Here is a 24,647-nt window from a genome sequence, read left to right as displayed (position 1 = left end):
GAAACATCGCCCAATCGGAGCGCGGAGCCTGTATACCATCCAATCAGGCCCGAGGGAGGGCCCTGGCGGCCTGGTAGGTGTGGCTCTCAGCCGGGGCCGGCCGCCGCGCTCCAGTCCCGAGCAGCCCAGGAGTGGCGGAGCTCGGCGGGGAGGACGCCCGCAGATCCGGGAGCGGGACCCCGAGATGGTGAGCGCGGGGCCGGAGGGGGGCATCGAACCCGCCAGGACTAAGTGGAAGCGGCCGCGGTAGGGGGCCTCCCCATCCCCATGGGTCCGCCCCTGAGTCCTTGGCGGGTGGAACTGGGGCGGGAGGCAGCGCCGAGGAGGGAGGGGGAGGCTGGGATTCGGGCGGGTGTGCATCCTAACGGGAGCTTGCTCCTTGGTGAGTTACAGGTAGAGACTACCCAGGTGAGTTGTCCCGCAAAGGAAACTTGACTTGCAGCAGATGAGGAGACCTCGGGGAATAACTTCAGACGCGCTACTCCCCTGCCGGGTGTGAGTGGGTTTCTTTCACTCAGGGTTAGGATGAATATTCAGAGGGGAGCTTGGTCATTGCCTGTGAAGGCAGGCATAAGGCTGCCCGGAGGTAGTTAGAAAGCATTCCTAGAAAACCTGCCTCCAGGGTGAGGGTCATGAAGCCAGTGCTCCTCTGGGGGGCTGAGACTTCACATTTTAATCCCGCAGAGGTGACTGTTGGGAGTGGGGAAGAGGCGAAGGGCCTGCTCTGAGAGCCGGTATCCACTGCATGGGGTTTTGGGCTCTTACCTCGGGGAAGGAAAGCAGGACTTTGCTTACTTTTGAAGCAGCAGTGAGAGGTGTATTGTCTCTGATACGGTTTGGCTCTTTCCAGGCCTGGCAGAGACAGTCTTTGTGATGTAATTTTGGAATGTAGGTCAGGTTTGGTGGGGTGATGTCGGGAGTCAAGGACCAAGAAAGAATTCTTGAGATGTCTTTGGTGCAAAATGGTGGTTTTATTAAAGCCGGGGGACAGGACCGGTGGGCAGAAAGGGCTGCAGCCCAGGAGTTGTGAGGGGCAGCTGATTATATACTTGGGTGTTGGGGGAGGTAAGGGAAAGGGAGGTTTTTAAGAGAACTTTCCAATGCTAAGGAAGACCCTCAGGATCCTGGAGTCCTAGCTGTTGTCAAGTTAAGGTTGGTTTTCCCTCTTGCAAGGCATTAACATTAAGACAGCTCATAGCTTCCCGGAGGAATGTCACACAGATCTCATCCAGGAGTAGTGGAGGGAGGGGTTCGTGGGGTATCTGTGCTTTGTCCTCAGCTAGCCCTCTGCCCCCTCATCCTTTCCCCCCCTTAAACAATTTTGACCCTTCAATCTTTTAAGTTTTGAATGTGGATGTCTCATATGTAACTTCTTCCTGCTGAATAGGGGTATAGAAATGTTCCTACCTGTGGGTCAGTATCGGTCCGTTGGGGAACATATAGGGGAGTTACTAAAGGGGACAACATATATGAACGTGGACAACATATATGAACCTCCTTGAGTAGAAACATTGTGGCCTGGATGCTATGGTAGTGAACGAGTCTTGGCACAAAATAAGGTTAATATTATAATGAGAAAGAGAAGTCTGACTAAAAGATCTTTGATAGTTGACCTTTGATCATTTTCCTCCGGTCCCGGAGTTTAAAGCAATCACTAAAGGAAAGAGAGATCATTTAAAGCATCAGTTTGAATATTCATGTCAGTTAGAAACCCAGAAATATTTTTGTGGTAATCTGGAATGTATACACGACATTCTGTTTTTTGTTTGTTTTTTTTTAAATTTTTTTATTGTTATGTTAATCACCATATATTACATCATTAGTTTTTGATGCAGTGTTCCATGATTCATTGTTCGTTCATAACACCCAGTGCTCCATGCAGAACGTGCCCTCCTCAATACCCATCACCAGGCTAACCCATCCCCCCACCCCCCTACCCTCTAGAACCCTCAGTTTGTTTTTCAGAGTCCATCATCTCTCATGGTTCGGACATTCTGTTTTTATGACAGCGCAAGTTCTACTTTGTGCGACAGTTAAAACATCTAATGCCATTCTGTTTTGTAAAACTGCTTCACTCATTTGTATTACTTTAGTATTTAATAGAGAAATGCTACTTTGGGTGTCATTTAGGGCTTTGACCATGTACTCATTATTAATAGAGCTTCCAGGTGCCAAACAACATCTTCCAGTCCCAAAGAGGGATGGATGCTAGGTGGTCATACAAATGAGACACAGAACATGTCCACCATCATTTTAAATTTGGAAGTTTGGCTGGGTGGGTAATGGTTTTAATAATGCATCAGTGCATCCAGGCAAAACCCAGAGTACAGTGGCCTATCCAGCCTGGGGGATGGACGCGAGTTCGAGCCCCATATAACCACTGGGTCCGTTAGGAGCCAGCCATCTAATTTTGGGACTCCTTGAACTGCAGTCAAGATTTCAAGGGCTATTCAGTTTTGGGGGGGGCCATCCTTTGAATTTGTGTAATAATTTCAGGCCCATGTTTGATTGGGGAATTATGGCTTGATAATAACCCCCTTTTCTTTAAATTGCTCCATGGGCATGTAGGACTAGGAAGGCATATTTGGAGTCAGTATACCTACTAATTCTTAAGGCTTTTGCCAATTGCAAAGCACAGGTGGACACTATTAACTGCTTTGGGGGCAGATATATTTGTTGACAGGGCTTTGGCCTCAACAGTCTGAATTAGACTGACTATAGCATACCCAGCTTTCTTATTCCCTTTTCCATGAAATACCAACATTGGCAAACCAGCTGTCATCTGCATTTTTAATAGGGGCATCTTTAATCTGGTCGACTAGAATAAACAAGATCAATAACCTCTGAACAGTTATGCTCTATAGAAGGATGATGGTCAGGTTCAGGCATAAGGGTAGCTGGGTTTAAAGTTCGACAGGTTTCAAGTATAATTCCAGGCATATCTATAAGCATAACCTGGTACTTAATAAGCCAGCCTCCCATCATCCATTGGTGGCTTTTGGTCTCATAAGTCATTACAATCTGGGACTGTCCCATAGTGAGCTTGGAGGCTCCTTTACCAGGAGGGCTTTTATATGCTTGGCTAAAACCTGTGTTTGTAATTGTACCTCACTAGAGGTGGCTTTTAGGATAAATATGACTAAGGAATAAAACCACCAAGAGGCCTTTTGGGGACTCCTGGGTGACTCAGTTGGTTAAGCATCTTCTGCCTTTGGCTCAGGTCATGATCCCAGGGTCCTGGGATGGAGTCCTGCATAGGCTCCTTGCTCAGCGGGGAGCCTGCTTCTCCCTCTCCCTCTGCCTGCCACTCCCCCTGCTTGTGCTCCCCCTCCCGATAAATAAATGAATAAAATCTTTAAAATAAAAAAGCCCTTTTTGTTTGAGGTCCAGCCTTAACAATATCCTAATTATAAGGAATCACTGGAAAGTGGGAGCAGACTTGTCTCAAGAGAAAAGGGCATCCCCAAGTGTACCATCCAGTTCAGTCATAAAGAAAATGGGGTCATCCTTTATCTCCACACGTCCTTAGTTAACCCCATGAAATGGGGTATGCTCTGGGTTTTAAGGAGTGATTTTGTCATCCCAGCTACACAGAATTGGTCAAGGTGCTAGTTGTGTTATACAATTGTTGGGGAATCAAATCCATCACCTGGGGAGGCTCCTGGGAATTCTGTAAGCAAGGTATCAGGACAACATTTCCAAGGGGATTTATGGCTCCATGTTTCATAAAGTCAACCTCAGTTCCTTAAAGATGTTTGGTCATATCTGAGTCTATGCATGTCTCTCTCAAATATGACATTCCAGTCAAAGCCTTGGTAAAATTACCAATGTTTCCAATGGTGTCCTGTTACAAGGAGAACAGAGTCTTACTGAATTCATGCAAATGACTCTGATGGCCAAGGAAGAAAGAATACTTACTGAGATCTTTTGAATTTCACAGGGTTCAGGTATGCTTTAATTTGTTTTATTATTATTTCTTTCTATCACTGATGTCTTAAGAGAAAGGTCCCCTAGTCTGGAAGAGCAAATATTAGAGAACCAGGAATGTTTCAACCAAGAGTTAGAAGAAAACTATAATCATTTTTCCCAGTTCACTTAGTCCCGTGTTACTATTCTTGTTTAGTTTGAATGCAGCTTTAGTTAGTTCTGGAAATTCTTACCCATTTCAGTTTTATGATCTTAAAGATACTGAGTACCTGTATTTGTCCTAAAACCCTTTTTATGAATCTCCTTGAAGATGAACCATTTTACAAGAGAATAAGAACAATAGCTGTAAATGACAAAACACTCAAAAATGGACATGGTTGCAGATCTGATGAGAGATTACAATATAGCTGGCAAGGAAATCCGATTATTTCTGTGACACATAACACTTTAATAATCAAAATATTGAGTAATGGTCTTTTACCAGAACATAATAAAACTTGAGGAACTGCATATCATCTCTAGAATAGTTATAGCATTTACCCAAATGTAACCTAAGGCTTATTATTTGTTTAACAGTGTTTCCAGAGTAACTTAACATACCAGATAAAAATGCTTAATGAGTTAAAGAGACTCCATTTACAATTTAAATTTTGGGAAAACTGTTTAAACCTTAGAAAGTTATAGCACATACCTGGATAGGATTACAGATCATTACAAAACTCAATTTTTTTTTTAATTTAACCAGTGTGACAATAAGAGATTCCAAAGGCAAAATGTAGGGTTACATAGTTGTTAGCAAAACTTAGCTCTTTAATACTGAGGAGTTTTAACCAAGTAATCGAAGACCTGATAACCACAAAACATAGAAACTGGTTTTCTGGGCAGATAAAACAGAAAAAAAAAAAAAAAACAACCTTTGTTTACATTTTCTTATTACGAGCAGAGTAATAAATCAAGAAAACTTTGTCTTTTGAACAGAGAGAGAATTTCAATCTTATACCACGGTACTTTTAAAATCCCTTTATTTTAGGGATGCCTGGGTGGCTGAGTCAGTAAGCTTCTGCCTTTGGCTCAGGTCATGATCCCAGGGTCCTGGGATTGAGTCCCATGTCGGGCTCCCTGCTCAACTGGGAACCTGCTTTACCTTCTGCCTGCCGCTCCCCACTGCTTGTGCTCTCTCTGTCTCTGCCAAATAAATAAATACAATCTTTTTTAAAAAAATCCCTTTATTTTAATCTTAGTACATCCTGACCACACCTAAAATTCCTTTCCAAAGATTTCCCTTCACAAACCTACAACTTTCTTTTGCATTTAGATTTTTGTCCCAAGCCATTTCTTTCCCAACAACCAGTCTCATTTAGGACAAAATTACCTTTTACCTTCAATAAAAACGTATTCCCATTCCTTTGATCTTTCTTACATATAGCATTGCTTGCCTTTTTCCCATCAGTCTTAATTACATTTAGTAGAATTTTGCATTCTTTAGAAACCTTAGTCTCCAGTGAAGACCAAGTAGTAACCAGTTGTGAACTACACCAGAATTCTTTAGATGGCAAACTTACGAATCTATTAAGTACAAAGCATATTTATCAACAGACTCAAATATCCTTAGTTTCTTTGCAGTAAGAAGTCAATAGCACAAACTTAGGTTCAGTAATCAATGATTTAGCACCTTATTCTGTTTGGAAAAGACCTAGATATCCAATGAATTTAATCACATTTATCATCCAAGCAAAACTTTAAAGTTTCAGGTTACCAAAAACTTTGAAAGCTATTTTAACAATTTCCTATGAAAACTTTGAGACAGACATGATTAACCATCCTTTTAAGTCATCTTTTTGCTAACAAAATGCAACACAGATAACATGAGCTTATTTGAGCTTCAGTAAATCTTGGTAGAATAAAAGTTTCACATTTAATGCTGATAACTTTAAAGACATGTCTGTCGGGGGCGCCTGGGTGGCTCAGTTGTTACGTCTGCTTTCGGCTCAGGTCATGATCCCAGGGTCCTGGGATCTAGCTCCGGGAGGCCTGCTTCTCCCTCTCCCACTCCCCCTGCTGTGTTCCCTCTCTTGCTGTGTCTCTCTCTGTCAAATAAATAAATAAAATCTTAAAAAAAAAAAGACATGTCTGTCTTAAACCAACAAACTTAAATTAGTTTAAATACCGAATATGTTCCACCTCGGCCCAACTAAAAGTCAGTCATTTTGTTCCCCATTGTCCATTTTTACCTGAGACACCAGTGGGGAAATCTGGAGTGGGTGGTGTTAGGTCCAATGGATGCTCTTCTTGCTCCTTGACAGTGAAGTGAGGAGGCATGGTGCCTGAGGCACCGAGGATGGTCTAGAAGCCAGTTATGCAGGCCACACCCAAGGTGGTGCAGAAACAGGAGGAGGCCAAGTGTTGCCAGAAGGCAGAGAAAGGGTTCCCAGTTCTAGAGCTCATCAGTTCCAACAGAAGAGCAGGCGCCATGTTTTCCTGCCAACAAGGGGGTATAGGCAGTCCACGTCGGGCCAGAGAAGATAGGGAGTTTCAGCAGCTGCTTGGGAATGTTCCTTAAAGTCCCGTCTCAAGGGAGACTAACCACAGTTGGCTCCAGTTATAGCCATCAACCCAGGAAACGAGTGAGGGAGAAGCCCCCACATCTATTAGGTGGAAGAACAGAGAGAAAGAGAGTGTCCCCTTTGTCCGGGATGGCCTATGTTTTCTCCAGCAACCTGGGTTTCCTCCGAGGAGGCCTATTTAGATAATTATCATCCAATGTGTGGTTGGGGGGTGGGCGGGTTACAAGCTGACACGTTCAGGCAAACACATTCTGCAAGAGACCCTTAGGTCGGGGTCCTGGTGTAGAGCAATGAAGACCTAGGTACAAGCAATGAAGGTACTCTAAGCCCATTTGCCCTGTTTCCTGCAGAAGAGATCTAAAGGATAGATCCCATTGAGGCATGCAGTGTTACAGGAGCTTAGTCCTTCCCTAAATTTTGCAATCCGAATTGTTTCCAGTGGGTTAAAGATATCTCAAGGGAGAATCTCTGGGGACTGAAGAAGCGCCCATGCTAGAGAACGTCCATTACCAAAGAAAATCTTCCCCCTTCCCCACCCCCCAACTCCCAGGTGGCGTCCCAAGCGCAGCATATGTTAGAGGTTCCTGGTGCCATAGTGACCTGAGGAATCCCCCTGAACATAATTGCTGTGATCATGACCACCCTTAAAGGCCCCTGTAGGAGGGAGGCCTGCCCTCTCCCCGCTTCCCCATCACATTCTAGACTACAGTGGGTACCTGGCATGTGGACCAAAATACCAAGCCTTGAAGGTCATGCCATAGAGGGTCACGCCTTATTTTACCTTGCCTTGAAGAATCTGTCATCGTTCTTTTTTTAAAAAAGATTTTATTTTATTTGACACAGGGAGAGCACGCATGCACAAGAAGGGGTAGACAGGGAGAGGGAGAAGCAGCCTCCCTGTGGAGTAGGGAGCCAGATGCTGGGCTCTAACCTAGGACCCTGAGATCATGACCTGAGTGGAAGGCAGATGCTTAACCTACTGAGCCACGCAGGCACCCCATACCCTGCCGTTTTTAACCCATAGAGAACACTAGAGAAGTTTTAGAAGGGAAAATTACCCAATTTTGTAGCTTAAGTAGTTAGTAGACGACATTGATGGAAAACAGTAAAGACAGAAATCCATCATGGTTTTAAGGGACCTTCCAACACATGTAGTCTTTAGAGCCAAATTCCCTAGGAAATAGCCCATGTCTTTTTTGTTTTGTTTTGTTTTTTTAAGATTTTATTTATTTATTTGACAGAGGGAGAGCAAGCACAAGCAGGGGGAGCAGCAGGGAGAGGGAGAGGGAGAAGCAGGCTTCCCGCTGAGCAGGGAGCCTGATGCGGGACTCAATCCCAGGACTCTGGGATCGTGACCCTAGCTGAAGGCAGAGGCTTAACCGACTGAGCCACCCAGGCGTCCCCCGGGGTTGGGTTTTAATTCAATTGGGTACTGGTTTCAGCTGGCTCTTAGTGAAGATCTCCAGGCCAGAAATGTGGAGGGGATCACTAGACCAATGGGAGGAAACCTCACACGGGAGTCTTAAGATTGGCAGCCATCCTGGTGACGTAGGTGGCTGTCCTGTGCCCAAGACAAACAACTTTGTATAAGGACAGGAGTAAAGAGAGGGCATCAAGTTTCTTGGTCTTATTATCATCCCAGACAGGGTACCAACTTCCAGACAAAAGACAGGGTTTCTCCTCCTGGCAGAATAGCAACAGGCTAGAGGATTGCAGCCTGAGCAATCGACTTGAAAAGTTCCATTAGGACCATACTCCTTGAAGAGACCCTGGAATGAAAGTAAAAGCAGAGGGGAGAAAGTACTCACCAAGTTTGCACCGAGACTCAGAGTCCAGATGGAAAAGACTCAAAGCCCCGTATTCGGGTGCCATATGATGCAGTTTGGGAATGTAGGTGAGGTTTGGTGGGGTGAGGTCTGGAGCCAACCACCAAGAAAGAATATTTGAAACCTCGTTGGTGCAAAATGGTTTTGTTAAAGCATTGGGGACAGGACCCATGGGCAGGAAGATCTGCCCCAGGGTTGTGAGGGGCAACTGATTATATACTTGGCAGTTGGGGGAGGTAAGGAACAGGGAGGTTGGTTTTTTGTTTTTTTTAAGATTTTATTTATTTGAGAGAGAGAGCCCTAGAGATACGGTGTGAGCACCTGAGAGAGGGAGAGGCAGACTCCCGCTGAGCAGGGCGCCTGAGGCTGGGCTGGATCCCATAATTTTGGGATCAGGACTGAAGCCCCAGGCAAACGCTTAACCTGCTGAGGCACCCAGGCACCCCAAAAAAGGAAGGTTTTTAAGAGAATTTTCATATGCTAAATAAGACCTTCAGGATACTGGAGCCTTTGCCATTGTCAAGTTAAGGTTGGTTTTCCTTCTTGCAAGGCGTTAACATTAAGATGGTTCATAGCTTCCTGGAGGAATGTCACCCAGACCCACCCAGGAGTAGCCGGGGGAGGGGTTTGTGGGGTGTCAGTTTGTGCTTTGTCCTCAGCTAGCCCTCTTTTCCCTCATCATTTACATTCCCTTCGTTCTCTTAAAATTTAAGGACTGGGGTTTTTTGTTCTTGTTTATTTGTTTGTTTTTCCATTTCTTTGTGATTCTGACAGTACTGGGAAGTTGTGCAGGTGTGTCCTAGGGCAGTTAGAGCCGGTAAGGCAGGGAGGAAGATAGCTGGGGGCCTAAAATATCTCTTTCTGGGCAGGGGGACCCACGGTGGACCCCTCGGTGAGTCAGAAACTACACCAGGTTGAATTGTCCCACCTGGAAAACTGTTGGCGGAGATGAGGTCTCCGGGAATGGCTTCCAAAGCCATGACTCCTGGAGGCAGGGTGGATGGGCGCCTTTTGCTTCGAGGTGGGTGGATCTTTCCCTGGGGAAGCCTTGTCCTCTGTGGAGAGGGGCCTGAGGTGGGCGTGTGCCTTAAGGAAACAGGCCTGTACCGTCACTGTATGTTGTGTAAATGGAGCTTGTGCCCCTCATTGCGTGGAGATTTTAGTATTCTAATGAGGTAAAGGTAATTGTTGGTCATTCCAGAAGTCACTCCTTGGTCCATCTGCGCAGGGGCTAGTGGGGGGCTCCTCGCAAACTGGTCAGGGTGGTTTGGGCGTGCCGGAGGTCTGGTCAGGGCAGGGCCTCTGGCTCCAGGGGCGCGTTCCCTTTCATTGCCTGAGTGAAGAGATAAGCAGGAAAGGAGAGTTTCAGGGAAAATGTGGGACAAAGATCAGTGACTACTAGCGCGTGGGCAGTAGAGGTCACGTCGTGGGGACTAGCTGGTGACAGACCTGGGAGATGAACTCAGATACAGGCTTGGTTGAGGACACTTCATTGCAAAGAAGTTCCAACAGAGAAAAGGTCCGATGTCTAAGATCCTGCAGCATCTCCAGTGACACAGAACCAGGGCTTTGCTTTTCTGTGTCGGGGGATGAGCAGGAAGTCCCAGTGTCAGGATCAGGCCCCTGCGATGAAGGAAGGCCTTGTGGCTCAGGTCCCCCAGCTCGGTGGGTGGTCACAGTGCAGCCCCCACAGTCAGGGGCTGTGGGGAGGACAGTAGCTTGGGTAAAGTGCGGGCAGGAAAGGGACGGTGCTGCACAGTTGGTCACACCAGTGTCCAATGAAACACGGGAATTTAGCGGGGAGGGGCTGGTGTTGAGAAGAATGAGGGCAAAGGCTGGGGCGCAGGGACTGTGGCGCTAGGGGCAGGGGGCTGTTGCATTAGGGGCAGGGCCTACATCCGTAGGGCCACCACTGTGGGCCTAAGACCTGCAAGTGTCTCAAGAGTTGTGTAAAAGGGGGTTTTTCTTTTCTAGAGAGGAATAAGGAAAAGCAGGCATGACCAGGTGTGATGATGACCCGGGGGTTCCCGGAGGCCAGCCTGTCCGCAGGAGGGGCTGTGTGCGGCTCAGGCTGAGGGCAGGTCCACCACGTTCAGGGTCTGGAGGAAGGAGAGAAGCCAGACCAACGTTGAAGCAGCAAGCGTTTTGTGCCCGTGGGTCCGTGGGGACAAGCAGCTGAGCGAATCATGGATGAGGCACAGAGTGTGGATTTGGGGGGTCTGTGCCCGGCCCTGGGGTGGATGAACAAGGGGGACTTCCCTGTGAGTCCTATCTTGGTGGCATGGGGAAGGGGACCCTCTGCCGTGGGCTTTCTTGTGCTGTGTGGGTGCAGCCGGCTGCTGATCCGCTCTGGCTCACACTCACTGCTCCTCCCGCATGTGTCCGGAGAGGCTCTTGCAAGCGGGGAGAGTCCAGTGTGGGCAACACGACTTTCGTCTTTGGGGCATATTTGCAGGAGTAGGCTCCTGATATTCTCAAGTGTTAGTGTCTGCCACTGTGCTGCCCCCAAGATGACCAGTGCCCTGCCCCTTGCAGATGGTAAAACTGCTGTGGAAGAAAGAGTGCTTGCTGAGAGTTTCTGAATTTTAGAGGGTTCGGGTAGGGAGAAAAGTTAAATGTTTCAACTTGTTCAGAAAGGAATACTTTAAAATAAGTTATAAAAGCTGTAATCATCTTTAATTCATTCAGTCCCACTTTATTTATTTATTTATTATTTCTGTTTGAACACAGCTTTCCCATTATTTTTCGAAATTCTTACCCAGTTCAGTTGTATGATCTTAAAGATATCAATACCTGTATTCCCCCCCCCACCAAAAAAAGCCCCTTTCATGAATCTCCTTTAAGACCAAACTCATTTTGCAAGAGCATCCAAACAATAAATATAAATGGCAAAATTAAAACTCAGAAATGGCCATGGTTAATGATCTGATAGCAGACTTCGTTATAATGTAGCTGACAAGGAAATCTGGTTCTTCTGTGACACCTAGCATTTTAATAATTAGAATGTCAAGTGATGACCCTCTGCCTTAGCATATTAAAACTTTATATGTTTTGGGGGCACCTGGGTGGCTCAGTCGTTAAGCATCTGCCTTCAGCTCAGGTCATGATCCCAGGGTCCTGGGATCGAGCCCCGCATCGGGCTCCCTGCCCATCAGGAAGCCTGCTTCTCCCTCTCTCTCCCTCTCCCTCTCCCCCTCCCTCTCCCTCCCCTGCTTGTGTTCCTTCTCTCGCTGTGTCTCTCTCTGTCAAATAAATAAATAAAAATCTTAAAAAAAAAAAACTTTAGGGGTTTTATGTAATTTCTAAAACAGTTATAGCATTTGCCCATACAGTACAACCTAAGGCTCATCGTTGTTTGACAGTACTTCCCAAGTACATTAACATACCATACATACCACACATAACATACCAAATATACAAGCCTAATTAGTCAAAAAAAAAAAGACTTCATTTACCATTACTTCTTGGGGAAGTTTGTGAAAACCCTCAGAAAGTTTTAAAACAAATGCCTAAATAGGATTATAGATTATTATACATTCTGAGAAGTTTTTTGTTTTTTGTTTTAGATTTTATTTATTTGACAGAGAGAGACACAGCAAGAGAAGGAACAGAAGCAGGGGCAGAGGGAGAGGGAGAAGCAGGCTCCCAGCTGAGCAGGGAGCCGACGTGGGGCTCGATCCCAGGACCCTGGGATCATGACCCGAGCCGAAGGCAGACACTTAACAACTGAGCCACCCAGGCGCCCCACATTCTGAAAAGTTTTAACTTTAAATAATGGAAGACCTGATAAAGACAAAACATAGAAACTTTGGTTTTTCTAGGCAGATAAAGAAAGGAAGAAACTGTTTCTTTACACTTTCTTATGAAGAGCCGAACGACAATCCAACAAAAGTTTGTCCTTTTTCACAGAGAGTAATGCAGAGTTTCAGGCTTAGACCAGTGTATTTTAAAAATCCATTTATTTCCATCTTAGTCCGTCCTGACCACACACACATAAAATTATTTTCGAAAGCTTTCCCTTCACAAACTTTCTACAACATTCTTTTGTGTTCAGATTTTGTCCTAAGGTTATGCTCTCTAAATAACCAGTCTCATTTTAGGACAAAATTACTTTCTTTCACCACTTCAAAATGCATTCCCATCCTTTATGTCTTTCTTATACATCTCCTATTCTCCTATATATACAGCTGTTTTCCTGATTTCCATCAGTCTTAATTACATTTAGCAGAATTGTAACGCTTAGAAACCTTATTCTCCAGTGAAAACCAGTTGTTGACTGTCTGATAAACCAGGATTCTTATTTTTTTTTTAAGATTTTACTTATTTATTTGATGGAGCAAGCGGGGAAGCAAGCTTCCCACTGATCAGGAAGCCCGATGTGGGGCTCGATCCCAGGACCCCAGGATCATGACCTGAGCCGAAGGCAGACGCTTAACTGACTAAGCCACCCAAGTGACCCTACACCAGGATTCTTTAGATGGCAAATTTATGATTGTTAGGAATGTGCTTTTTTCTTAGTATAGTTTCTCAATGAGGTTTGTCCTAAGGTTATTCTCTCTAAATAACCAGTCTCATTTTAGGACAAAATTACTCTCTTTCACCAGGGTTCCATGGAGGGGCCGTACTCTTTGATCTGGGAGTTTGTACTGAGGCCAGGAAACATTACATGACAAGATGAGATGTTTTTTCTCAGGTATTGAAGGCCAATTTTTTCCCCACTTTTTAAAAATACATCCCAAGGATGAGTCCAAAGATAGAGGGGATTTGCCTCATAGTGGGAAAGCACTTCTGCCAATTTCCAAAGGGGCATCCCACCAAGGGGAATGGGGCTCCAACTCAAGGTTGTGATTTCGGTCAGGGCATCCACTGACCTGAGGGAGGAACAGACCTTACACGGGGTGACTGACCCTAGTGGGGTGTCCCACTAAAGAGACGGTCATGAGAAATAGCAATAGTAATCCCTGCTGGGGTGTCTCCTGCAACAGGGAGGGCTGGGCACTGGGTGGCTTTAATCTGGGTCAGAAAAAGGAAGGGAAGACTCACCACTCAGACGCATGGGAGCATGTAGGACTGTAGATCAACGTGGCAGCTGGATACATGGGAACAAAGGAGTGAAGTGGGGGGTCCAACGAAGCAAGGTGTCCGAGAGTCAGCCAGCACCAGGAAAGGAGCCCAGCCAAGTCTGTAACATATGCAGATTAGCCCTGGACCAGCTGCCCTTGCCAACTGGACCGCACATTGGGAAAAGGGTGAGAACGCAGGGAAAGGGTTCCCTTCACGCTCTCAGATGTGGGCCAGAGACCTTCAGTTATCTGAAGAATACTCAGGTTAGACCCACTGATGGCCAAAAAGAGAAAGGAGAGGGAGGGAAGAATCCTCTCCCCAAGGGCAAGAGGGGAAATCCCTCACACTTTCAGGCAAGTGTGGTCCTGTGGGTTCCCTCTGGGGCTTCAGATCCTCATTGAGGAGTAAGTTAATCACCCAAAGGTCGTCAGTTCCCCAAGGAGTACTGGAGTCGGATCACTGAAGGAAAGTCCTGAGAAATTCCCAGAGAATGTGGGCAGAGTCCCAGCCCCGCAAGTCCGGTGGTCCCTGTAAAGACCACCAAATGTGGGGCAACCGATTGGGTGGAGCTGGCGGCATAGGTGGGGAAAGAATTCACCCAAGGCAGAACAAGGAGATAGAAGTTTATTGAATACACCACAAGGGTTGGCAGGCAGGACAGCAGAGGAGAGTCTGTCTGCCACGAGGTGGTGATGAGGGGCTATAGTAATGGGGGATTGTGAGGGGATACGCAATCCCATGGAATTTTCCCTGTTTTGGTAACTGTGCATTACTTTGGTAAGTAGTCCTTTGGTTACTTAGGGCCTCTGGCCATTTCCAGGTAGGTCACTTAATGAGCCTGTTAGCATTCAGCTGTGTAGTCACTGTGGGCCCTTTGCCTTGTTGCTTATCTTTCCAATCCTCAAGCCTGTTGCCTGAAAGCAGCCCCTATGTTATGTACCCCCCCCTTCTGCTAAAGTAACCCTGGGCTCCATTACCATCAATCCCTCAGGGGCTCTTCTTCCTGGTGCCCTTCTCCTTGAATTCCGGGCACTGGGGTATATATTTGAGGCCCTGATGACTTCCATGATTCTTCCAGAACTGGAATTCCCCTTACGCACCAGCTGTGTCAAGCCCCTGGGCCCTGTGTCCATGCTCACAGTCCACCTAATCCAGGGAAGGGGTTGTGTCTGCCTCTGCCGGGATGGAGGGGACTGCACCAGGCTCCTTGACCTTGTTGCCTTCCAGGGAGAGATCTGCTCAAGTCAAGTGTCCACAACATCCTGACATTCTGCTTCTAGTTCTTAGAGCTGACAAGGCTATAATCATCTTTGAGCAAGTCAAAGATGTGTTGTCTGAAAAAGTATTTCATTTTTCATTTTTATCGTACTAGAGTGCTGGGATCTGCTCTGAGTCAGCAAAAATAGCCTATATTTGGGTGTTATGTAAGTCTGTATCAGCTGTTGTCATCACCCTCTGCTTCGGGTTCCCGGCCCTTCCCATCACTGAGTGCGCGGCAGCAGATGTGCTTGCATGTTGTCACTTCCCACACGGGTGCGACTCAGGTCCTAGGAATGGAGTGCAGTTCCCTGCCTATTGCCCCCATCCTCCCACACACATGGGTGAGGAGGGAGCCTTGCTGCAATAGAATATGTGGGATGTGTCAGGACGCGGTGGTCTTTGCGGATGTGGCTGTGAACTTCACCCCAGAAGAGTGGGCTTTGCTGGATCATGGTCAGAGGAGGCTCTACAGAGATGTGATGCTGGAGACCTGCAGGAACATGGCCTCACTGGGTGAGGACAGCTCTACCCCTTCACCAGAGTTTTAGGGAACAAATGTTGATCTTACTGGTGCGGAGGAATGGGAATATGTTGAAGAAGAGACAGACATGGTCCAAGTCTTCATGGAAACTACCTAGGGTCACATACCTTTTCTTTGAAAACAGTTTCATGTGTTAAATTGATTTTTTATTAATCTTGATCCAAGTCTGAAACTCCCTAATTTTATAAATGTGAATGTGGCCTCCAGTGTGGCTCGGGGTGTGGCCAGCACCTGCTTTATCCCTCCTTACTCATGTCTGACTGTCTTCCATTCCCCCCTCAAGAGATTGGCCCCAAATCATTGGGAATTGGGGCGATGACCATTCTGGTTTTTTCAAGCTTGTGTTGTGTGGAGTATTGTGAAGATCTGGGCAGTCCATCACTTGCTGAGTATCGAGGAGAGAAGGTGGTGGTGGCTGTTGGTGTCTTTCAAGGAACTTCCAAAAGGGAAAAAGTTGTAGGCATCTAAAGGTTGATACACTTGGTTGAGGACCAGTTGGAACTTGATGGCCTGGAGGAGACAAAGAATAGCAACATACTGATTAGTTTTGGTCCAAAGAGTAACATTAGGAGAACTCCTAGAGTGAGGGGAATAAATGGAGTAAGGGTATAATTGTAAGCATTTGTGGACAGATTACCCAGGAACGCAGGTGTTCCCTTGTTATTAAATCTTTTATTTTTAAGGCAGAGAGGGAAGTGAAGACCCTGGATGTAGGGATTAGTAACCATTGGGCCAGTGGGTGAAGAAGACAGTTGAGTTATAAAAAGGAAATGATGGCTATGGCAAGCCCTATTTCTAATAAGATGACACAGGAAAAAAAAGAGAAGACTTGTAGGTCATGGAATCTTTTTGGAGAGTAATGTTAGATCTTTGAAGAGATCACAGGATAGGCATCGGTGGTGTTTGCCAGGGGATGATTCCAGGGTTTGACTCTGGAGCAGTGGATCCAGTCAGGGACTCCTGGTACCTTAATGGCTGTAGTGTAGGGGAAGATAAAAGAACCAGGAAAAGCCCTTTCCACACAGGCTTTAGTTGGCATTTAGGGAAGCCCCCTTTTCAGACCTTGATTAGACTTTGTTCATTACGTTCATATAGAGAAGGTGCCTCTTGTTGGGTAGTGGAAACTGTTAGGCTGTATTTTTTAAAACCTGTTGAAATTTGGATAAAGATCATATGACTTTGTATCCCTAGAGTCTCTGTCTCTACCAGGAGATCTGTAGTAAGAAGGATCGCTCATAGAGGACTTCAAAAGGACTCAAATCCAGGGCCTCCTTGGGAGCTACATGACTACAGAGAAGGGAAATTGGCAAGGCTTCTTTCCAGTTCAGTGATTTTTTTGTGTGAGTTTTTTAATAATACCTTTTAGGTAGTGGTTGGCCCTTTCCACCTTCCCAGAGGACTGTGGCTTTCAAACACTATGAAGGTGGTATTTGATACCTAGTACTTTGGAGACAGATTGAACTATGGTGGCCACAATAGAAGAGTCCATTGTCACTCTGAAGTGACTCTGAGAGGCCAGATTGGGGGATAATTTCATGCAGAAGTTTGTTGACTACTCAATTGCCCTTTCAGTCCATGTCGGGTATGCCTCTATCCACCCTCTGAAGGTGTCAAGAAGCATGAGAGGAGGTATTTGTATCCTCTGCAGGGTGGCATCTGAGTAAAAATCCATCTGCCAGTCTTCTCCAGGGTAGGATCCATACCTCTATATTGGTTGGATTAATTGAGGTTGATGGACACCCTGGGTTGGCATATGTGCAAGGCAAGAGGAGGTTATTTGTTGAACCACCTGGGAAAGTCCTTTACCTTGAAACATTCTGGAAATGACAGTTTGTAAGGCATCTTGTCCTAAATAAATAGAGTTATGAAGGACTTTAATTAGTTTCCATTGACAATTTTGAGGAATGGCCAATACTTGAGCGGGGGAGCAAATGAGCAAATTGTCCACATATTGAAGGGTAGTTCCCCTCTCAAGTTGTTAGTTTTGTGAATCCTTAGAGATGGCTTGGCCAAACAGATGGGGGGGGGGGCTGTCCCTGAATCCCTGTGGGAGTATTGTCTAGGTAAGTTGTTGGGTGGGCCCAAAAGGGGTGGCCCATTCGGATGCAAACAAATTGGGATTCTTGAGCCAATGAGATGCAAAAGAAAGCATCTTTAAGGTCCAGGACCATAAACCCAGAGGCTGTTTGGAGGAATGGTACCCAGGATGACATATGGATTTGGCATGGTTGGGTGTAGGGATGCAACAGCCTCATTAATGGCTCACAAGTCTTGGACTAGGTGGTAGCTGTTTCCTTTTTTTTTAACTGCTAGGATGGGAATGTTGTAGGGTGAAGTTGAGGGGATAAGAAGCCCATGTTTTAAAACTTGGCTCAGGTCGTGATCTCAGAGTTGTGAGATTGTGCCCCACATCTGGCTCTGCACTGGGCATGGAGTCTGCTTAAGATTCTCTCTAACCCTCCCCATCCCTCTCTCTTTCTCTCTCTATCCCTCATCCCTCTCCCTTCCTCCCTCCCTAAAAAAATAATAATAAAATAAATCCTTAAGACTTTACCAAATACTATTAGAACTAACAAATGAATTTAGAAAAGTTGCAGAACACAAAATGAATATACCAAAATCTGTTGCCTTTCTTTCTTTCTCTTTCTTTCTTTCTTTCTTTCTTTCTTTCTTTCTTTCTTTCTTTCTTTCTTTCTTTCTTTCTTTCTTTTTCTTTCTTTCTTTCATCTTTCTCTCTCTCTCCCCCTTTCTTTTTTTTATTTTTAAAGAATTTATTTATTTATTTGACAGAGAGAGATAGCAAGAATAGGAACACAAGCAGGGGGAGTGGGAGAGGGAGAAGTAGGCTTCCTGCCGAGCAGGGAGCCCAATGCAGGACTCGATCCCAGGACCCTGGGATCATGACCTGAGCTGAAGGCAGATGCTTAACGACTGGGCCACCCAGGTGCTCCCTTCCTTCCTTCCTTCCTCCCTCCCTCCCTCCCTCCATCCCTCCCTCCCTCCCAGTAGGTTCCATGACCAGCATGAGCCCAACGTGAGGGCTTGAACTCATGACACTGAGCTGAGATGAGGAGTCAGATGCTTAACTGACTGAGCTACCCAGGCAACCCTCTGTTGCATTTTTTTAAAAATATTTTTATTTATTTGTCAGAGAGCACAAGCAGAGGGAGAAGAAGGCTCCCCACTGAGCAAGGAGCCCAATGTGAGACTAGATCCCAGGACCTTGGGATCATGACCTGACCCAAAGGCAGACACTTAACTGACTGAACCACCTAGGCATCCCCCTCTGTTGCATTTCTATGTCAGAAAGAGAAATTAGGAAAACAGTCCCATGTTCAGTTCTTTCAAAAAACAATAAAATACTGTGAATAAATGTAACCAAAGAAGTTGAAAGACCTGTGCTCTGAAAGCTATAAGACATTTAATGAAGAAAATTGAAGATGGCATAGTAAATGGAAAGATAAACCTTTGTCATGCCTTGTAAGTATTAATATTGTTAAAAAATGCTCAGACTTTGAAAAGCACTCTATATATTCAATGCAATCCATATTCTATATAATAGAAATAGTGTTTTTCAAAGAACTTTAGCAAAAAAACAAAACCTCTAAAATTTATATGGAAACAGAAAACATTGCACCTAAACAAAGCAGTGTTGAGAAAACATATTCAAGTTGAAGATGTAACAACCCCAGATTTCAAACTGTACTACAAAACTGAAAAATTGAAACAGTATGGTACTGGCACAAAAACAGACACATAAACCAAGGGAACAGAATAGAGTCCAGGATTTAACCCATGGTTATATGGTCAAATTATCTACAAAAAAAAAAGGAGTTGAGTATATACAATGGGGGAAAGACTCTCTCTTCAGTAACTGGTATTAGGAAAACGAGACAGCTACTTGCAAAAGCATGAAACCACCTTATTACACCTTACACAAAAGTAAACTCTATGTGGATTCCATACCCAAGTGTAAGACTTGAAACCATATACTTCTTTTTTTTTTTTTAAGATTTTATTTATTTATTTATTTGACAGAGTGGGAGAGGAAGAAGCAGGCTTCCCACCGAGCAGGGAACCCGATGCGGGGCTCGATCCCAGGACCCTGGGCTCATGACCCGAACCGAAGGCAGATGCTTAACGACTGAGCCACCCAGGCGCCCCTGAAACCGTATACTTCTTAAGACAGAACAGAGGCATTAAACTCATGGACATCAGCCTTAGCTATATTTTTGTGGAATTATCCCTTCAGGCCAGGGAAACGAAAGGAAAAATATAAAATGGGGTAGAGGAACATAACAGACATTTTCCCAAAGAAGATATACAGATGGCCACCAGGCACATGAAAAGCTGCTCAGTAACAATAATCATCAGGAAGTGCAAATCAAAACCACAATGAGATATCACCTCAAAGCAGCCAGATAGGTATCAAAAAGACAAGAAATAACAAGTGTTGGTGAGAACGTGGAGAAAAGGCAACTCGTTTTTGCTGGTGAGAAGGTACTTTGGTGCAGCCACTGTGTGGGAAACAGTATGGAGTTTGCACAAAACAGGAAACACAGAAGGACCGTATGGTCCTTAATTCCACTTCTGGGTGGTTCACCTTAGAAAAAAAACTAACACAAAAAGATACGTGCACGACCACGTTCACTGTGGCGTTAGTTACAGTACTCAACATATGGAAGCAACCCACGTGTCCATCGACGGATGAATGGATAATAAAGATGTGGTATTCACATACAAGGGACTGTTACTCAACCATATAAAAAGGATAAAGTCTTGCCATTTGTGACAACATGAATGGACCTAGAGGGTATTCTTCCAAGTAAATAAGACAGAAAGACAAACACCATATTTTATTTATATGTATAATCTAAGTAGCAAAGTGAACAAGCAATAAAAGGAAAATAGAAACAGACTTAAAAGTAGAGAACAGATTGGTGTTTACGAGATAGGAAGGGGATGGAGGAATGGGTGAAATAGATGAAGGGGATTAGTCAGTACAGAGTGACACTTTTTAAATAAGTCATGGGGGTGGTGCCTAGGTGGATCAGTCGGTTAAACATCTGCCTCTTGATTTCAGCTCAGGTCATGATCTCAGGGTCACAAGATTGAGCCCCTCATCAGGCTGTGCACTCAGTGGAGATTCTGCTTGAAGATTCTCTCCCTCTGCCCTCCCCCTCCCAAACTCTCTAGCTGTCTCTCAACATAATAAATAAGTAAATCTTAAACAAGTCACGGGAATGAAGAGTACAGCAGAGGGAATATGGTCAGTAATATTGTAGTAGTTTTTTATAGTGACATGTTAATTACACTTAGTGTGGTGAGCATTTTGTAATATATATAGTTGTTGAATCACTGTTGTACACCTGACACTAATATTATAGGTCAATATACTTCCACGAAAGAAAGAAAGAGAAAAAGAGAGGGAGGGAGGGAGGGAGAAAAGAAAGAAAAAGAAAAGCTTACACTCACCGTCATCAATGAAATTGAACCCTAAAGTAAGAATCCATCTTCCAGATTGCTTGTCACCCTCTAAATCCTCCCTCATGCTGGGCTGGGCAGCAGCCACACACACCATCCAACCTCCGAGTGGCAGTTGGGGCAGTCCAGGCAGGCTTCACCAAGGGCCTCTGTGCCTTCAGAACATCCTAGCAACCCTCAGTTGGGCCAGGTTCTGGAGAAGGGAACAGCATGTGGACATGTCCATTAGAAACGTGACTCAGTTTTGTTGAAGAAGGGTGATTTTGTCACTTACCTGGCTTCCAGGTCGGACCGTTCATTCATCCTCACCCACATTGCAAGCCTTTCTGTATTCCTCTTATAGAGGTAGGGTGCGGATGTGTGTATCTTGCCCAGGTCCTTTCTACTTTCCTTTTCTGATAACACTTATCTCCACATTAGTCTCCATCAATTTTGAAGTATTTCTGAGTAAACGGGCTGCGCTACATACACTTTCCTCTTATTGCCAAAGTCCCAAATCACTAGGGTCCTCAGAAGTTTTCTTTGATCACTTGTCCATTCTTTCTGATGAGCTTCATTTACATTTTATGATGAGTATATGAATCGAAATCAACATATGGTCTATTTTCCTATCTTCAAATATCAGATCATTCCCAAGAAATTAAATTATGCTACCAATTTTTGCAGTTTGTCCCAGTCAGGATAAAAGGAGTACATCGAGGATGCAGTGGAATATTTTGCAGAATGAGTTATCCAGTGAAGAGAAAATAGTCATATTTGCAAGAAATGATTCGTGTTCTGTTTTTGGAGAAAACCGGAAATTTCATAGCAGTGGAGATCAGACCCAAACCCAGGAAGGGCATTTGAGGTGAGTGACACTCCTACAGGAGAAGGGGATCAGGGCAGATTGCGAGACTAACTTGAAATTAGAGAGTAGCTGAAAACTTACCTCAACTATTGTATGGTCGGAATTTTCACACAATGAAGCTTTTATGAATGCATTCTAGATCCTGATCATCTGAAAAGCAGTTCAGTTGGAAACAATGGTGAGAAAAACTATTATCTGAGAAACCTAGAGTGTTATGACTATATTTGAGTCCTCAGCCAGTGCATTAAACTTGTTTCATTTTGTTACCATGGAGACAGCGCCACAAACACGCCCATTCATTGAAAATGGCCATTATGTAGTTAAATAAGCATTAGTAAACATCAATAGGTCACTAATAAAGAGTTTGGTTATAATCATTATTCCCTAACAGTGTGCCTTCCTATTTTGAACAGAAGTCATTTGGTGGAGCGTGTCTGTGAAAACAATGAAGGTAATCAATGTGGAGAAACCGTAAGGCAGATTACAAGTTTTACTGTGCATGAGGATTGCCCTCCTGGAGAAAAATCCCATGAATGCACTAAGTATAGAGAAGCCTTCACAGATAGTTCTTTCCCTGAGAATCCAGGAAGATCTTATCCTGGACACAAACCTAGTCCCTGTGAGGAATGTGGGCCAGCCTGCAGGTGTGTCTTGAGCTTTAGCCCTCATGTTGACGCACACCTTGTAGGGAAACCCTGTGAATGTCAGGACACTGGGAGAGGATCAAAGAGAGAATTGAAGAGTCTCGGTAGTAAAAAATCTTTAGAGTGCAAGAAATGTGGAAAAGCTTTCACTTGCACCTCATCCTTTCGGGGTCATGTGCGAGGTCACTGTGGACAGAGAGTCCATGCATGTGATGTGTGTGGGAAATCCTTTATGTATCACTCCTGTCTTACACGTCATGTGAGAACTCACACTGGAATGAAACCCAGTGATGGTACAGACTATGGGAAAGCCTACATTTGCCTCTCATACTCTCAAGATTACTCAAGTAATCAAACTGGGAAAGGAACTTTTAGATGTGGGCGGTGTGGGAAAGCCTTCACTCGTCAGGCCTACCTTCTAGTACATGTGAGGACACACACTGGGGAGAGACCCTATGAATGTCAGCAATGTGAGAAGACCTTCACAGATCATGGAAATCTGCGAGAACATGTGAGAACACACACTGGGGAGAGACCCTATGAATGTCAGGAGTGTGGGAAGACCTTCAAGTATAACTCAGGCCTGCGAGCACACATGAGGACACACACTGGGGAGAGACCCTATAAATGTCAGCAGTGTGGGAAAGCCTTCACTGGTCACTATTCCCTTCTAGTACATGTGAGAACACACACAGGGGACAGGCCCTATGAATGTGTGGAGTGTGGAAAAACTTTCCAGAAGTGTGAACATTTTAAAAGTCACATGACCATGCACAGCACAGTGAAACCCTATGAATGTAAGGAGTGTGGCAGAGCCTTCCGGGATCGCACAGACCTGCGAATACATATGAGGACACATACTGGGGAAAGACCCTATGAGTGTCAGCAATGTGGGAAGACCTTCAGACATCTTGGAAATCTGCGAGGACATGTGAGAACGCACACTGGGGAGAGACCGTATGAATGTCAGCAATGTGGGAAGACCTTCAGGTATAACTCAGACCTGCGAGAACACGTGAGGACGCACACTGGGGAGAGACCCTATAAACGTCAGCAGTGTGGGAAAGCCTTCATTCGTCGCTACACCCTCCTAGTACATGTGAGAGCACACACACAGGGTGGACATGTGGAATGTAAAGAGTGTGGGAAAGCATACAAGTTTTCCTCATCCCTTCGAGTGCATATGAAGAAACACACTGGGGAGAGACGTTCACTAGTCACTGCTCCCTTCAAGAACACGTCAGGATGCGCAGTGGACAGTATCCCTTTGAATCTCAGGACTCTGGTAAGACCTTCCAGTGTCCCATAGACCTGCAAGTACATGTGATGACACTCACTAGAGCAGAACCATATGAATGTCTGCACTATGAGAAAGCCTTCTGTTGCCCCTCTTCTCTTCAAGGACACATGTGAAAGCACAGTGATGTGAAACCCTATGAACTTAAGAACCATGGAAAAGCCTTCAGGTACCTCATGAATCTGGGAGCACAGACACGATGCGGGAAAACATTTATTCTCCCTTAAAATCGTTTTTAAAATGCGAGCCAGCACACTGGAGATGAACCTGAATGGACACAATTTTGGGAAGACTTCCAGTATAGAAATTCATATATTGTTCATGAAAATTTTGACGGGACAGAAACTGTTTCATTGTTATAAACATGGTTTTGTTTTTGCAAGTGCCTCTTCCTTGATAGAGATGTGAAGTGTCTTACTCCTAGGTCATGTCGCTGATATGAACACTAATGGTGGTAAGTGTCCTTTGTCCTCTGCATCTGTACAACATAGACTTTGTTATCTCAGACGTGGAGTAATCACATGGTTATGTAAAACATGTCTCTTTTCCATTACAATGTCTCTTAGACCCAGGGGTGATAAGAATGTGCCTGTTTGGGGCAGTGGGGATAATATAACTTTATATAATTTTAGAAAAAGATTTCTTGAATTATACATTCCAGATGTTCCTAGTGTATGATCATGACACGAGACTTGTACTGTTGAAAGTTCTTTTATGTTGTCTGTTGCAGATACTGGAGTTTCCTGATTCTATATCACCTCTTCTTTTCAGTCTTTATTATTGAAAGATATATTTTCAGGGTGCCTGGGTGGTGCAGTTGGTTAAGCATCCAACTCTTCGGTTTCAGCTCAGGTTGTGATCTCAGGGTTGTGAGATCAAGCCCTGCATCAGCTCCATGCTCAGCTTGGAGTCTGCTTGAGATTCTCTCTTCCTCCCCCTCTGCCTCACCCCCCTCTAAAATAAATAAATCTTAAATAAAAAAAGAAAGATACATTTTCACTTCAGTTCTCTCTTTTTATTGAATGAACAATTGTTAAAATTCTCTTATTGGTTTATCTTATCTGGGACTAACTTTTGATGTCTGTGGTCTTTCTTCCAAATTGTGACTTGGAAGAACATCCCTTTGCACTATGTTTCAGGTTTGCCTGTTTATTTCCATGATCAGTGATTGTGCTAGAAATACCAGTGAGGTG

At 44.8% G+C, this 24,647-nt stretch overlaps 1 protein-coding gene across 3 annotated transcripts; it reads left to right on the top strand.

Annotated features, from left to right (window-relative positions):
• The first annotated feature begins 91 nt into the window (after positions 1-91).
• Positions 92-24,451, top strand: LOC112815323 (uncharacterized). 3 transcript variants are annotated; one of them, XM_073887328.1, is made up of 5 exons: positions 101-187; positions 394-495; positions 15,028-15,154; positions 21,333-21,513; positions 21,927-24,451. In XM_073887328.1, the coding sequence occupies exons 3-5, from the start codon at positions 15,121-15,123 to the stop codon at positions 23,464-23,466; spliced, it is 1,755 nt and encodes a 584-aa protein (XP_073743429.1). In that variant the 5' UTR covers positions 101-187; positions 394-495; positions 15,028-15,120; the 3' UTR covers positions 23,467-24,451. The 3 variants fall into 3 exon arrangements, with proteins under 3 accessions (XP_073743428.1, XP_073743429.1, XP_025717016.2); XM_073887327.1 differs by lacking the exon at positions 394-495 and having other exon boundaries at positions 92-187; XM_025861231.2 differs by lacking the exons at positions 101-187; positions 394-495 and adding an exon at positions 10,188-10,578.
• Positions 24,452-24,647: the final 196 nt, after the last annotated feature.

Source organism: Callorhinus ursinus, unplaced genomic scaffold (genome assembly GCF_003265705.2).
Source record: "Callorhinus ursinus isolate GAN/ISIS: 27379988/994484 unplaced genomic scaffold, GSC_fseal_2.0 scaffold77, whole genome shotgun sequence".
Taxonomy (NCBI): domain Eukaryota; kingdom Metazoa; phylum Chordata; class Mammalia; order Carnivora; family Otariidae; genus Callorhinus; species Callorhinus ursinus.
The sequence above is the reverse complement of the archived record's forward strand: the minus strand, read 5'-3'. Positions and strand labels throughout refer to the sequence as shown.